The sequence below is a fragment of the Coregonus clupeaformis genome, chromosome 23 (assembly GCF_020615455.1).
Source record: "Coregonus clupeaformis isolate EN_2021a chromosome 23, ASM2061545v1, whole genome shotgun sequence".
In the NCBI taxonomy this organism is placed as follows: Eukaryota; Metazoa; Chordata; class Actinopteri; order Salmoniformes; family Salmonidae; genus Coregonus; species Coregonus clupeaformis.
In genome coordinates this window covers 937,501-950,787 of record NC_059214.1, presented here as the reverse complement: position 1 = coordinate 950,787, position 13,287 = coordinate 937,501, and the positions used below count along the sequence as shown (strand labels likewise).

Below are 13,287 nucleotides of genomic sequence, written 5' to 3'. Positions count from 1 at the left end.
AGAACCTTTTGAATAACCCTTTTTTTATTCCAGGTAGAACTATTTTGGGATTCTACCCCATAGGAGAATCCAAAAAGGGTTCTCCAATGGGGACAGCCGAAGAACCCTTTTGGAAACCTTTTTTCGAAAGGTTGGCTGGTCTAAAACGCTACAGTCCCTAGTGTAGACTCAGTCCAGGCAGGACAGTGGCTGCTATGGTCTGTCTTGCTCTGCACTAGGCTGCTGGGTCACAGCCCGTCATGACATCATCACCCCGGGCCACAGCACAATGGACCACACCTATACACATCCTGGCTACTGACATACGGAACACAGGGATACTACTGATACCATATGGAAACATTGGAACTATATTCTTAAACATACTCAGACAATGAAAATAAACATGTATGTTTTTAAATGTATGTGAATTGTAAAGTGTTTTGTCTGTAATGTCTTTTTCATTATGTGTCGGACCCCAGTAAGACTAGCTGTCTCCATTGGCGTCGGCTAATGGGGATCCTAATAAATGAAAAATCGTATCAAAAACACTCACACACAGCAGAGAAACAGCGCATAGACCCACAACAGAGAAACAGCTTACCTAACACTTTTTTCCTAGAGACTAACAAACAAACAAAAAACAAATCGTACCTAGATCTTTTTTAGTATTGTATTGAGATCATGAAGTGAAAATGATATGTTTTGAGTTGTTTCTGGTTGATTTAGCTTACCCCGAAAATGCATCAAGATAATGTATCTTGTTTTAAGATATTCTGACTTGTTTCAATACTTTTTTAGGTTAAAGTAAGCAAAATGATCTGTCAGCGCACTAAAATGATTTGTCTTGGTAAGACGTCAAATCAATGCTTCCAATAGTAACAAATGCTGTGTCCAGGTAAGGCCAACGTGTTTTGCAACCACAAGTGTTGCGCAGTGTGATGTCCAGTAGAGAACCCACATGTTCAGAAACTCCATCTATTTTAGACAGAAATACAGACTCAAAACAACACACACAGACGGCATGTCCATAGGAAAAATATTTTATTGAAAAACATTTTCAGTTCTTAACAGACTGGTGGAATGTGTGTCATTTTTCCTCACTTTAGTTAATTTTGTTTTTGAATGTTTAACCATTTCAACGGCCTGGCCATCTCAAACTGAAAGGGGAGGGGCTACAGATACAGCCACCTGGCAACCAGAACAGCCACCTGGCAACCAGAACAGACTAACGAAACCAGGACAGAGAGACAAATGAACAATGCAATCATAATACTGTGTCACTTACTGAACAGAAATCAAATAAAAAACAGAAACACAAAAAAAACAAATTCAATAAATATTTATGGTACACACTTGTGGCACAAATATGCAGCAGTTGGTTTGGCAACTTATTTTCTCTATTTTATTCAAACCAAATTGCCATGGAAACAGTGCAAAAAGGGGAGGGAGTGGGAGGAGGACACAGGCTTTCCAACGAGCGCTACCTAAAATACATAGCAAAAAATTCAAATTGTATACAAAACATCTTACTTTAAGAGTTGATTTAAAAAAAAAAAAGTTTTATTGATCTTGTCAATATTTACACAAGCTATTTACCAACAAAAGTATGCTCTGTTTTACTGAAGCGTGTTCCATTTCTTCTGTATTCTTTTCCATGTACTTTCCTAAAAAGGTGTATAAGGCTATTGTAACAACCCAGGATCCATATACAATACAAACATTCATGTATTTACAGTTTATTACCTACAGAAGAACGGTGCAAAATTACTGAGTCAGGTGACCAAGGGCTGACCAATACGAGCAAGGCATTTTACAGTAGCCTGAAGTACTTCTCCTAGCCAGCTTTTAACATTCTCTCAACATTGCTGCAACATTTCATCCATATAACTGAGACAGAAGATCAACCCTAGCAATGTCACAAGAATGTCAGTTGTACGTTAGCTAGGATAAGGACATCAGATTCAAAGAAATAAAAAGATTGTCATATTCTGCCGTAGTCAGACAGCAACTAAACATCAATTTGTTTGTGATTCCTAGTGTGTGTGTTTTGTTTTTTTTCCTCATTTTTTTCTTAAATAACTGTCCAGGTGCATTTCATTTTCAAAATGTTTCTTTTTTTTCACAGTTTACTTTGGAACTACGGCACACAGTAAAAAAAAAAAATCACTGAAAAAAAAAAAAAAGGTTTAAAATAACACTTCAAATAAAAAACCTTAACAGCAGGCTTGTGTGACGTACTTTACTAGTTTTGTTTTTGTCCTGTTTGTTGTTACATCTCTCAGTGGTTTAAGAACACTTTCCATAGGTGTAGGTTTCTCTCAATTCTTAAAAAAATAAATAGAAATTGCATATTTGCAGATTTTGTAGCCTCTTAGAGGCACAAACCCCGGATCATACAAGGCTTGGTGAAATTTGATGTTCTTTAATGAACCAATGAGAATGTTGGTAGTGAACAGTGATACACGGTGGGCGTGGTCTAGATCCCAATCGAGTTCTCATTTTCTTAAGTCAATGTTTTCAAATGTGTGTGAATAAACAGAAAAATTGCTGTCTTTCACTGGCCTTGCTCAAGAGGACGTATACACACACACACACACACACACACACACACACGGTAGTAAGAAAAAAGGGGGCACAGGGTCATCGTGGGAATCTTCCCATGGTCCTTTGGGAGATGCTACAGTGAGGGAGTGTGGGATGCACTGCCGGTCTGCCTCGTGGTTATGCTATTTTGGGTTCCAACAACCTCCTCTCCCCTTGGGGCGTACGTCCAGGCTCCCCTCCCTATCCCATTCCCAGGCCCTAGCCCTATGTATCTGGAAAAGGCAGCCTTTTGGGTGGAAGTTCATGAAAAGATGGGACATATGGGTGAAATAGATATCAAATAATCAAAAACCCTAGCTTGCATAATGTGCACTTTTATACCATAACATATTAACGTTAGCTTCTCAACACCGTCTTTCTGACAAAACCTGTGCTCTAATGTGTCTATCATAAATAAATAATGCTTTTTCAGATGTTTGATTTCTTACTCCTTCTGTTTCTATTTTGTTAAAAATAAAAAATAAAGAATAGTCATAAACAATAAGGAAATGCTAAAGATGATGCTTGAGAAACAGTGACAATGAGCTTTGACGTCCCTGTGCTTTTTAAAAGTTGTGTAGGATAGCAAGGTTCCTTGCTGCCCCTGGGAGCAGACACTACAGTACCTAGAGCTGTTTCAGCCAGCGGCTGGGTTAAACTCCACTGGACCTGGGCCTCTCTGTTTCAGCCAGCATGCTGGGTTAAACTCCACTGGACCTGGGCCTCTCTGTTTCAGCCAGCGGCTGGGTTAAACTCCACTGGACCTGGGCCTCTCTGTTTCAGCCAGCGGCTGGGTTAAACTCCACTGGACCTGGGCCTCTCTGTTTCAGCCAGCGGCTGGGTTAAACTCCACTGGACCTGGGCCTCTCTGTTTCAGCCAGCGGCTGGGTTAAACTCCACTGGACCTGGGCCTCTCTGTTTCAGCCAGCGGCTGGGTTAAACTCCACTGGACCTGGGCCTCTCTGTTTCAGCCAGCATGCTGGGTTAAACTCCACTGGACCTGGGCCTCTCTGTTTCAGCCAGCGGCTGGGTTAAACTCCACTGGACCTGGGCCTCTCTGTTTCAGCCAGCGGCTGGGTTAAACTCCACTGGACCTGGGCCTCTCTGTTTCAGCCAGCGGCTGGGTTAAACTCCACTGGACCTGGGCCTCTCTGTTTCAGCCAGCGGCTGGGTTAAACTCCACTGGACCTGGGCCTCTCTGTTTCAGCCAGCGGCTGGGTTAAACTCCACTGGACCTGGGCCTCTCTGTTTCAGCCAGCGGCTGGGTTAAACTCCACTGGACCTGGGCCTCTCTGTTTCAGCCAGCGGCTGGGTTAAACTCCACTGGACCTGGGCCTCTCTGTTTCAGCCAGCGGCTGGGTTAAACTCCACTGGACCTGGGCCTCTCTGTTTCAGCCAGCGGCTGGGTTAAACTCCACTGGACCTGGGCCTCTCTGTTTCAGCCAGCGGCTGGGTTAAACTCCACTGGACCTGGGCCTCTCTGTTTCAGCCAGCGGCTGGGTTAAACTCCACTGGATCTGGGCCTCTCTGTTTCAGCCAGCGGCTGGGTTAAACTCCACTGGACCTGGGCCTCTCTGTTTCAGCCAGCGGCTGGGTTAAACTCCACTGGACCTGGGCCTCTCTGTTTCAGCCAGCATGCTGGGTTAAACTCCACTGGACCTGGGCCTCTCTGTTTCAGCCAGCGGCTGGGTTAAACTCCACTGGACCTGGGCCTCTCTGTTTCAGCCAGCGGCTGGGTTAAACTCCACTGGACCTGGGCCTCTCTGTTTCAGCCAGCGGCTTGGTTAAACTCCACTGGACCTGGGCCTCTCTGTTTCAGCCAGCGGCTGGGTTAAACTCCACTGGATCTGGGCCTCTCTGTTTCAGCCAGCATGCTGGGTTAAACTCCACTGGACCTGGGCCTCTCTGTTTCAGCCAGCGGCTGGGTTAAACTCCACTGGACCTGGGCCTCTCTGTTTCAGCCAGCGGCTGGGTTAAACTCCACTGGACCTGGGCCTCTCTGTTTCAGCCAGCGGCTGGGTTAAACTCCACTGGACCTGGGCCTCTCTGTTTCAGCCAGCGGCTGGGTTACACTCCACTGGACCTGGGCCTCTCTGTTTCAGCCAGCGGCTGGGTTACACTCCACTGGACCTGGGCCTCTCTTATCTTTACTGCAACAGTAAAGCAGGCTGGGGTTTCTTTCTGCCTGTACTTCCGGTTCACTAACACCTCTCCATGTTGTAAAGGCCCATCTATGGAAAGCTTAAACCAGCCCTTGCTACTATTGCCCATTACTGGAGGGATACAGCTGCTATCCTCTCTCTCCCTCTCTGTGATCCGACTGCCTGACTGGGTAGAGGGACAGTGGGGGTAAAAGGTGCTGCTCTATGGTTCGTTTTGGTCCTCCACCCTTCCCCCTGACTCCTCAGAGGGAGTAGAATGAGCTGCCTATCCCCTGACCAGGACGGAGCACAAATAAACCCCCCTCGTCTTCCATATGGTCCATCCCTCTCTAAGTTCTGCTCTCTGCTCTCACAGTGCTGGGCTTCAGTGTGTGTGTGTGTGTGTGTGTGTGTGTGTGTGTGTGTGTTTCACATGTGTCTGTGTGTATTTGAAAGTCACGTACACCAGCACGGCATGAGCTGTGACAATAACACGTCACTAAAAAAAATGATCTATCTGCAAGTTGAACGATACCAGGAATGAACCAACAATATGACGCTATAAAGTAACCACGGTAACGATTCATGATGCTAGAAAATAAAAAGGTGTTGTCGGAACGATGAGGGGAACGTGGGGGTTGTAACTAGTACGAGGGTCTGAACAGTTCACAATGGGTGAGAGTGGGTGAGTATGTGGGTGGGTGGGTGAGTATGTGGGTGGGTGTGTAGGTCTGTGATTGGGTGAGTGGGTGATAAGGTGATGTGCGTGTGTCAATCAGGAAAGTCCCAGAGTGGATATTTTCGAATCCCTCTTTTCTTTTTTCGCTCCCGTCATTGAATCCACAAAGTGTCTCTGGCTAGTGAGCAGAGGGACTAAATGCCATTACTGACATGAGTTCATCATCCCCCCTATTCCGCTCCTCCTCTCTCTTTCCCTCTCTTTCCCTCTCTTTCCCTCTCTTTCCCTCTCTTTTTCCTCTCTTTCTCTTCATTGTCTCTTTCCCTCTCTTTCTCTCCATTGTCTCTTTCCAATCTCTTTCTCTCCATTGTCTCTTTCCCTCTCTTTCCCAGCAGCAGTCTCTCTCAGGGAGAATCCCAGAAGAGAATATCAAGGGAGGGTTGAGTCGACTCCTCCTTTCCTTCTTGTGTATCCAAAAACAAAACACGTGCATCTTTCTGTCCTTCTGTCTCTCCATCTGTCCGTCCGTCCACACACATAAACACACAAGCAAACTGGGAGAGGAGAGGAGTGGAGAGGAGGTATCCCCCCAAAAAAAATTAAAAAATCCCCAGAGAGCAGCAACAGCTTTTCTCTTTGAGTTCTCCAACGAATCCCAACAACCAAGAATAATAACCACAAGAGTGACGTTTCTGTGAAAACAACAAGAACAATGAGAGAGAGATGGGAAAGGACCAATCCAAAGCCGCCCTGCCAGGGGGGAGGGGGTGGTGGAGCTGAGTTTAGACCTTGTAGTAGATGTTGGCAGGGCTCTGTGGGGGCATCTCCTGAACGATGTACACTGGGTGACCGTAGTCCCCACTGACCTTCTCGTAGTGCGGGCAGAAGACGCTGTCCGAAGTCCTGAGAGGGATGATGATGTCACTGGGCTCCGAACCGTTGTTGTTGCCCCGTTTGGGCGTGGCCAGCGTGCTGAGCGACAGCGTGGTGGCGTGCTGCGGAGAGTGCTTCCGGTGCCGCCGCCGGTACTTGAGCAGCAGCAGGACCAGCATGATGATGATGACGATGAAGATGACGCTGCCCGAGGCGATGCTGGCGAACAGGGCCACGTCGGAGCTGATGACGCTGGAGGACTTCCCACCCGGCCCCTGGTCGCCCTCGCCCTCCCTGGACGACGAATCTGAGAGGAGAAGAGAAAGAACAAATAAATATTTATTAACCCTGCCAGGTCATACAGAGTGAGAGTGGGTGATACATCTTTATGAACCCTGTTTCATTGTGTCACAGTGAAGGTGGGAAGTCAGGTGGAAGGAGCACAATGACCAGAGAGTGAGGGCTGCTCTCACACAGCTCTCACAATCCATCTCTGCTCTTTTCAAATTCAGCTGGTGATCCCTACGACCTTGGCGCTATGGCACAGCACAGTCCCACATAGGCTTTACACTAGAGCACAACGCAGTAGCATTGAACTTTGCAACCCAAGCTGTGTCATCTCTATTAATAACAACAACTCTGGTATACATCCAAGACTCAAAGGCAGGTCTGTTCCCTTCCCCCCCCAGGATAGGGGCCTCCTCCCTGGGCTGCAGGATTACTGTGTCTCCCTGTCTGGCTCCACTCCCCCTGAGGGCCTAGTGCCACAGCGCTGGGGAATGGCAGTGGGCCCAATGCAGGGACCCTTATTTTGTTTAACAAGGGGATTATGCTGCCTCACACTCCGCTCATACCACTGACGCCCATATGCTCCTGAGGGACGAGGTGGAAAAAGAAGATGCTGAGGTCTGCAGAGTTGTGGTGCCAGGAGATCCGGACGCCGGTGGTCGGAGGTGAAAACAGAAAGGTGGGGCTAGAGGTAACAACGCAGCGAGCGACTCGATGCCTCCACCACAGCAGCGTTTATATAGGTTCGCTTGTTTTCACTCCTCAAATGATTATTTTCTTCAAAATAAAGTTAATTGCAGAAATTGAGGGACTGGTTTCCACTGGAGATTTTAACTGCATTTAATAGCATAGATAAGAGCAGCCTGGCTGTGTGTGTGTGTGTGTGTGTGTGTGTGTGTGTGTGTGTGTGTGTGTGTGTGTGTGTGTGTGTGTGCTTTCATGCCTGCGTGCGTTTGTGCGTGCTTGGAGAACAAGTGTGTGTCTGTGCTCCAAAAAGCCTGTTAAGATTTTGTTAAGATAGCAATTGGATCGTTTTCATGAAAATGACACTTTGCGGACGGGGAGTGGGGCTGAGATACTGTAGACTATGAGAGCCCAGAGATGCCTATCAGTTTTATGGGTAACTTTCAATTACCAAGCGAGGAATTGCTGACCTTTACTTCCTGCCTTTCAATACACTCACACACTCACACACACTCACACACACACTCACACACACACACACACACACACACACACACACACTCTCACACAACCTCTCAACCTGCTTTCAACAAACTTTCTTAGAAACCCGACTGATGATTGAAGCCCTTCTTAGTACTGTTACCTGTCTTCTCCAGCACTTCATTTGGTTTGTAGGAGTCCTTCCCCACTGTGTCGGGCTGCTTCGGAGGGTATCTGGTGGGGTAGTCTTTGGGTGAGACAGGATCGGAGGGACCTGCAAGACAACCATCAGACATGGATGATTCTGTGTGTGTGTGCAGTGTGTGTAGTACGCTTGCACGTGTGTGTGTGTGTGTGTGTCCCACGCTGCTCTTAATGAAAGCGCAGCACTCCTGATTAATTCCCTGACCTTCAGCAATTCTCACTGAGCTGCTGCTGCTGTTGTCAACGGCGACCTGAGGAAATGACCCCGTTGGGTGGCGAGGCAACTGATTTATGAATAATCATGGTCATTAAATTACCGGCAGGGACCGGGCGAGTGTCACCACAGAGGACAGATGTGTGGTGTGGTGTGGTGTGGTGTGTGTGTGTGTGTGTGTGTGTGTGTGTGTGTGTGTGTGTGTGTGTGTGTGTGTGTGTGTGTGTGTGTGTGTGTGTGTGTGTGTGTGTGTGTGTGTGTCCGTCCGCGCGTTGGGGAGATCCATCTCCTGATCCATTACGATTCAGCTCCATTACATCTGGAGACCGCTCTCTCTCTCTTTCTCTCTCTCTCTCTCTCTGTCTCTCTCTCTTTCTCTCTCTCTCTCTCTCTCTCTCTCTCTCTCTCTCTCTCTCTCTCTTTCTCTGTCTCTCTCTCTCTCTCTCTCTCTCTCTCTCTCTCTCTCTCTCTCTCTCTCTCTCTCTCTCTCTCTCTCTCTCTCTCTCTCTCTCTCTCTCTCTCTCTCCCCCTCTCCCTCTCTCTCTCTCTCTCTCTCCCTCTCCCTCCTAAATGTCATGAAGGCTATAGAGCTGAATAATGCAATAGCCAATACCTCAGATAACCTTACAGTGTATATATGCAAATACAGTCTCATACAATTTTCACACATTCTATGAGACTGTATGGCAATCTGACTATATGCTGCCGCTCACAGACACTCAAATGTGTTTTTTGCTAGTAGAAATACTCACTTTGTCCCACTTTCATGATTATTTTCATGGACTTCATCTTGCAAACTCCTCCTTCCTGGTTCGAAAGCCCCTCCATGGTGCCATTAGAGGTTGCTGAAGGAGAGAGAGAGAGAGAGAGAGAGAGAGAGAGAGAGAGAGAGAGAGAGAGGAGAGAGAGAGAGAGAGAGAGAGAGAGAGAGAGAGAGAGAGAGAGAGAGAGAGAGAGAGAGAGAGAGAGAGAGAGAGAGAGAGAGAGAGAGAGAGAGAGAGAGACAAGGTTAGCATTAGCCACCATGCTAACACATCATCGCAAACATCAAAATAACACAGTACCGTGGCCATATGTCCATTAAGTATGTCTTGGGCTGACCAGTCACTTTTAAAAGATGTCAGGGAAACGTTCAAAGCCCCTAACAAGCGAGGGATTTCCTCTTAATAAAGTCACAATTCATCCCCTAGTCACCTGAGTCACTCCACACTGCTGCCTATGTTTGTCCCCAAAGTCAATTAGCTTGGGTAATTGTGTCTGTAATATCACTAACTTCGCTGACTGGTTCAGTGGAACCGCCAGTTACAGAGACCGAGAGAGATGGAGACAATAGAACAGGAACAACAGGCGACCATCTTGGATCTTGGCTAAGCCACAGGAAACTCTACAGCGGCTTTATCAAACAGACAGCAGGGCTGGGGAGTGCTACAACGGTCGTAAAATAACCCAGCTACTGCAGAGAGGGAAATAGGCAACGGAAGGAAAATAAAAGTAAAAAATAGGTATTTTGGGGAATGGATGGAGGTGCTAAATATTTTAGTAAGCCTTACATATAAAATATCTTAAAGGGTTTGAGAAGCTGTTTAAACAGCGTCCGGAGGTGAGAGCAGCAGAAGGCAACACTAAACACTGTGTTTTGGGGAGCCAGATGTTGGAGAGGGGGGGTTGAGGGGAGCCGCGAGATGCGAGACGTCCAACATGTAATATAGGAATAAAAAGGGGGCCTCTAAACAGACGCTGAGAGGCCTTTTTAAAGACAGAAAAGCAGATTAGAAAAACGCTGTACACAGCCTGCGTGCTGGTGAGATGAGGCAGAATCAATAACCAGAGCTCCACTCTGAGCACTACACAGCCTGCATGCTGGTGAGATGAGGCAGAATCAATAACCAGAGCTCCACTCTGAGCACTACACAGCCTGCATGCTGGTGAGATGAGGCAGAATCAATAACCAGAGCTCCACTCTGAGCACTACACAGCCTGCATGCTGGTGAGATGAGGCAGAATCAATAACCAGAGCTCCACTCTGAGCACTACACAGCCTGCGTGCTGGTGAGATGAGGCAGAATCAATAACCTGAGCTCCACTCTGAGCACTACACAGCCTGCATGCTGGTGAGATGAGGCAGAATCAATAACCAGAGCTCCACTCTGAGCACTACACAGCCTGCGTGCTGGTGAGATGAGGCAGAATCAATAACCAGAGCTCCACTCTGAGCACTACACAGCCTGCATGCTGGTGAGATGAGGCAGAATCAATAACCAGAGCTCCACTGTGTGCTGCTGCTCTATTGGCTCTAGCCTCTGCATGGATCTCCATACTGATTCCACACTGGACACTAGATTCCATTCCTGGGCCTATTCTCTCCCAGTCACTCCGCTGCCCCTAGAGGTGGTGGGCTGCACTGCGTCTGGCGTGGGAGGGGGTTGGAAGGGTGGCTTGTGGTCTATCAGGTCAGTAACACAGAGGCTAACGAGCTGCCAGGGCTTAGCGGGTTGGCCTCCCGCCAGCGTGCAGTGGGCCCTCCCTCTTCCCCCCTCTCCTGTTTTGTGTATTCTAGGGCAACAGTGTCTAGATGGAATTTGTATTTGTGGTCCTGGCAACTGGACCTTTTTTGGAACACCATTATTTTTGTCTTACTGAGATTTACTGTCAGGGCCCAGGTCTGACAGAATCTGTGCAGAAGATCTAGGTGCTGCTGTAGGCCCTCCTTGGTTGGGGACAGAAGCACCAGATCATCAGATCATCAGCAAACAGTAGACATTTGACTTCAGATTCTAGTAGGGTGAGGCCGGGTGCTGCAGACTGTTCTAGTGCCCTCGCCAATTCATTGATATATATGTTGAAGAGGGTCTCGCTCTCTCTCTATCTCTCTTACTCTCTCTCTCTCTCTCTCTCTCTCTCTCTCTCTCTCTCTCTCTCTCTCTCTCTCTCTCTCTCTCTCTCTCTCTCCTTCCTTATCTATTGCCTTTCTCAGTCTGTCCCCTCTGTGTTTGGATAGTCAGGATTGAGCAAACAGTCGCTGCTCACAACTGCTCTTGTTTGTGTGATTGTGTAGGTGTTCAAGAGAAGAGGGTGAGACTTCTCCTCCCACTCTCTGTCCACTCCGTTCACACACACAAGAAAACATGAACTCTGACACTCACAAAGAAGTCTTTTTTTAGAATTAATCAACACCTCTACCTGCCAATACTATCAGAGTCAGTGTCATACAGCATTCTCCTTTTTACATTTTTACCAGAAGCTCTCATCCAGAGGAACTTACAGTTAGTGAGTGCTTACATAACTTTTTAATTTTTCATACTGGCCCCCCGTGGGAATTGAACCCACAATCCTGGCGTTGCAAACGCCATGCTCTACCAACTGAGCTACATCCCTGCCGGCCATTCCCTCCCCTACCCTGGACCAATTGTGCACCGCCCCATGGGTCTCCCGGTCGCGGCCGGCTATGACAGAGCCTGGATTCAAACCAGGATCTCTAGTGGCACAGCTAGCGCTACGATGCAGTGCCTTAGACCACTGCACCAGTCGGGAGGTGGAACTATTTAGCTTCCCATGAACACTAGTGGCATGACTGCATGAACGCTATCTCACAGGGGCTGTGAACCTTCAGGAGATTTCCCATGAACACTAGTGGCATGACTGCATGAACGCTATCTCACAGGGGCTGTGAACCTTCAGGAGATTTCCCATGAACACTAGTGGCATGACTGCATGAACGCTATCTCACAGGGGCTGTGAACCTTCAGGAGATTTCCCATGAACACTAGTGGCATGACTGCATGAACGCTATCTCACAGGGGCTGTGAACCTTCAGGAGATTTCCCATGAACACTAGTGGCATGACTGCATGAACGCTATCTCACAGGGGCTGTGAACCTTCAGGAGATTAACCATGAACACTAATGGCATGACTGCATGAACACTATCTCACGGGGGGGGTGAACCTTCAGAAGATTAACCATGAATACTAGTGGCATGACTGTATGAATGTTATCTCACAGGGGGGGGTGAACCTTCAGGAGATGAACACCTCCACACTCGCTCACACGCCAAACACACACAAACACACAAACATCTTCTCTCGTAGTAGGCTACACGGGGTGTGTGTTTAGTGTTTGTTTTCTAACAGAATATGCTGAGATCAGGTGTCATAATGACTGATCCTGCTGCATCCTGCTTTTCATTCAAAATGGACATCTGCCTTCCTCAGGGCAGAAAGAGCTCATTAAAAACTCCCTGGGACACACAGGAACACATAATGTTGTTATATAGCACTATTTGTCTTATCCTGTCTTCTCCTCATTATGAGATTATTATAATATTGCTGGTAATGACAATGTGTGTGTGTGTGTGTGTGTGCGTGCGTGTGTGTGTGCGTGCATGCGTGGGTGGGTGCGTGCGTGTGTGTGTGTGTGTATGCGTGCGTGCGTGTGTGTGCAAGCGCATGCCATGTGCTTGTTGGTGGAGCAGGTCAGAGTTCATGCTTGAGGTCTCAGGCTGAACTACAACAGCAGGAGGTCTTCTGTCCCTACAGTACCTCCAAGGTGCGCTCTCTCTCTCTCTTTCTCTCTCTCTCTCTCTCTCTCTCTCTCTCTCTCTCTCTCTCTCTCTCTCTCTCTCTCTCTCTCTCTCTCTCTCTCTCTCTCTCTCTCTCTCTCTCTCTCTCTCTCTCTCTCTCTCTCTCTCTCTCTCTCTCTCTCTCTCTCTCTCTCTCTCTCTCTGCCTCTCTCTGCCTCTCTCTCTCTGCCTCTCTCTCTCTGTCTCTCTCTCTCCTTCTCTCAATTAAATTCAATTCAATTTAAGGGCTTTATTGGCATGGGAAACATATGTTAACATTTCCAAAGCAAGTGAAATAGATCATAAACAAAAGTGAAATAAACAATACAAAATTAACAGTAAACATTACACTCACAAAAGTTCCAAAATAATAAAGATATTTGTCTACAGTGTTGTAACGATGTGCAAATAGTCTCTCTTGCTCTCTCGTTCTCTCGCTCTCTCTCTCTCTCGCTCTCTGTCCTCAGACACTCCAATAAAACCACTTGGCACCACATAAACACACCCCCAAACACACCCCTATAAAAACGCAAAAACACAGGCTGCTAAAAGAAGTGGCCCATAGGCACAGGTCTAGGATCAGCTCATCCTCTCGAGCTCCA

General features: G+C 47.5%; 1 protein-coding gene across 1 annotated transcript in view; it reads right to left on the bottom strand.

Moving 5' to 3' along the window:
* Positions 1 to 5,982: 5,982 nt before the first annotated feature.
* Positions 5,983 to 13,287, bottom strand: part of LOC121536428 (ephrin-B2a-like) — a 31,019-nt gene continuing 23,714 nt past the window's right edge. Inside the window, exons 3-5 of the mRNA XM_041843687.2 lie at positions 8,881 to 8,973; positions 7,874 to 7,984; positions 5,983 to 6,565 (exon numbers count right to left, since the gene is read on the bottom strand). Of these exons, the coding sequence (XP_041699621.1) occupies positions 6,168 to 6,565; positions 7,874 to 7,984; positions 8,881 to 8,973 (602 nt within the window). The 3' untranslated portion in view covers positions 5,983 to 6,167. The remainder of the gene's footprint in view (positions 6,566 to 7,873; positions 7,985 to 8,880; positions 8,974 to 13,287) is intronic.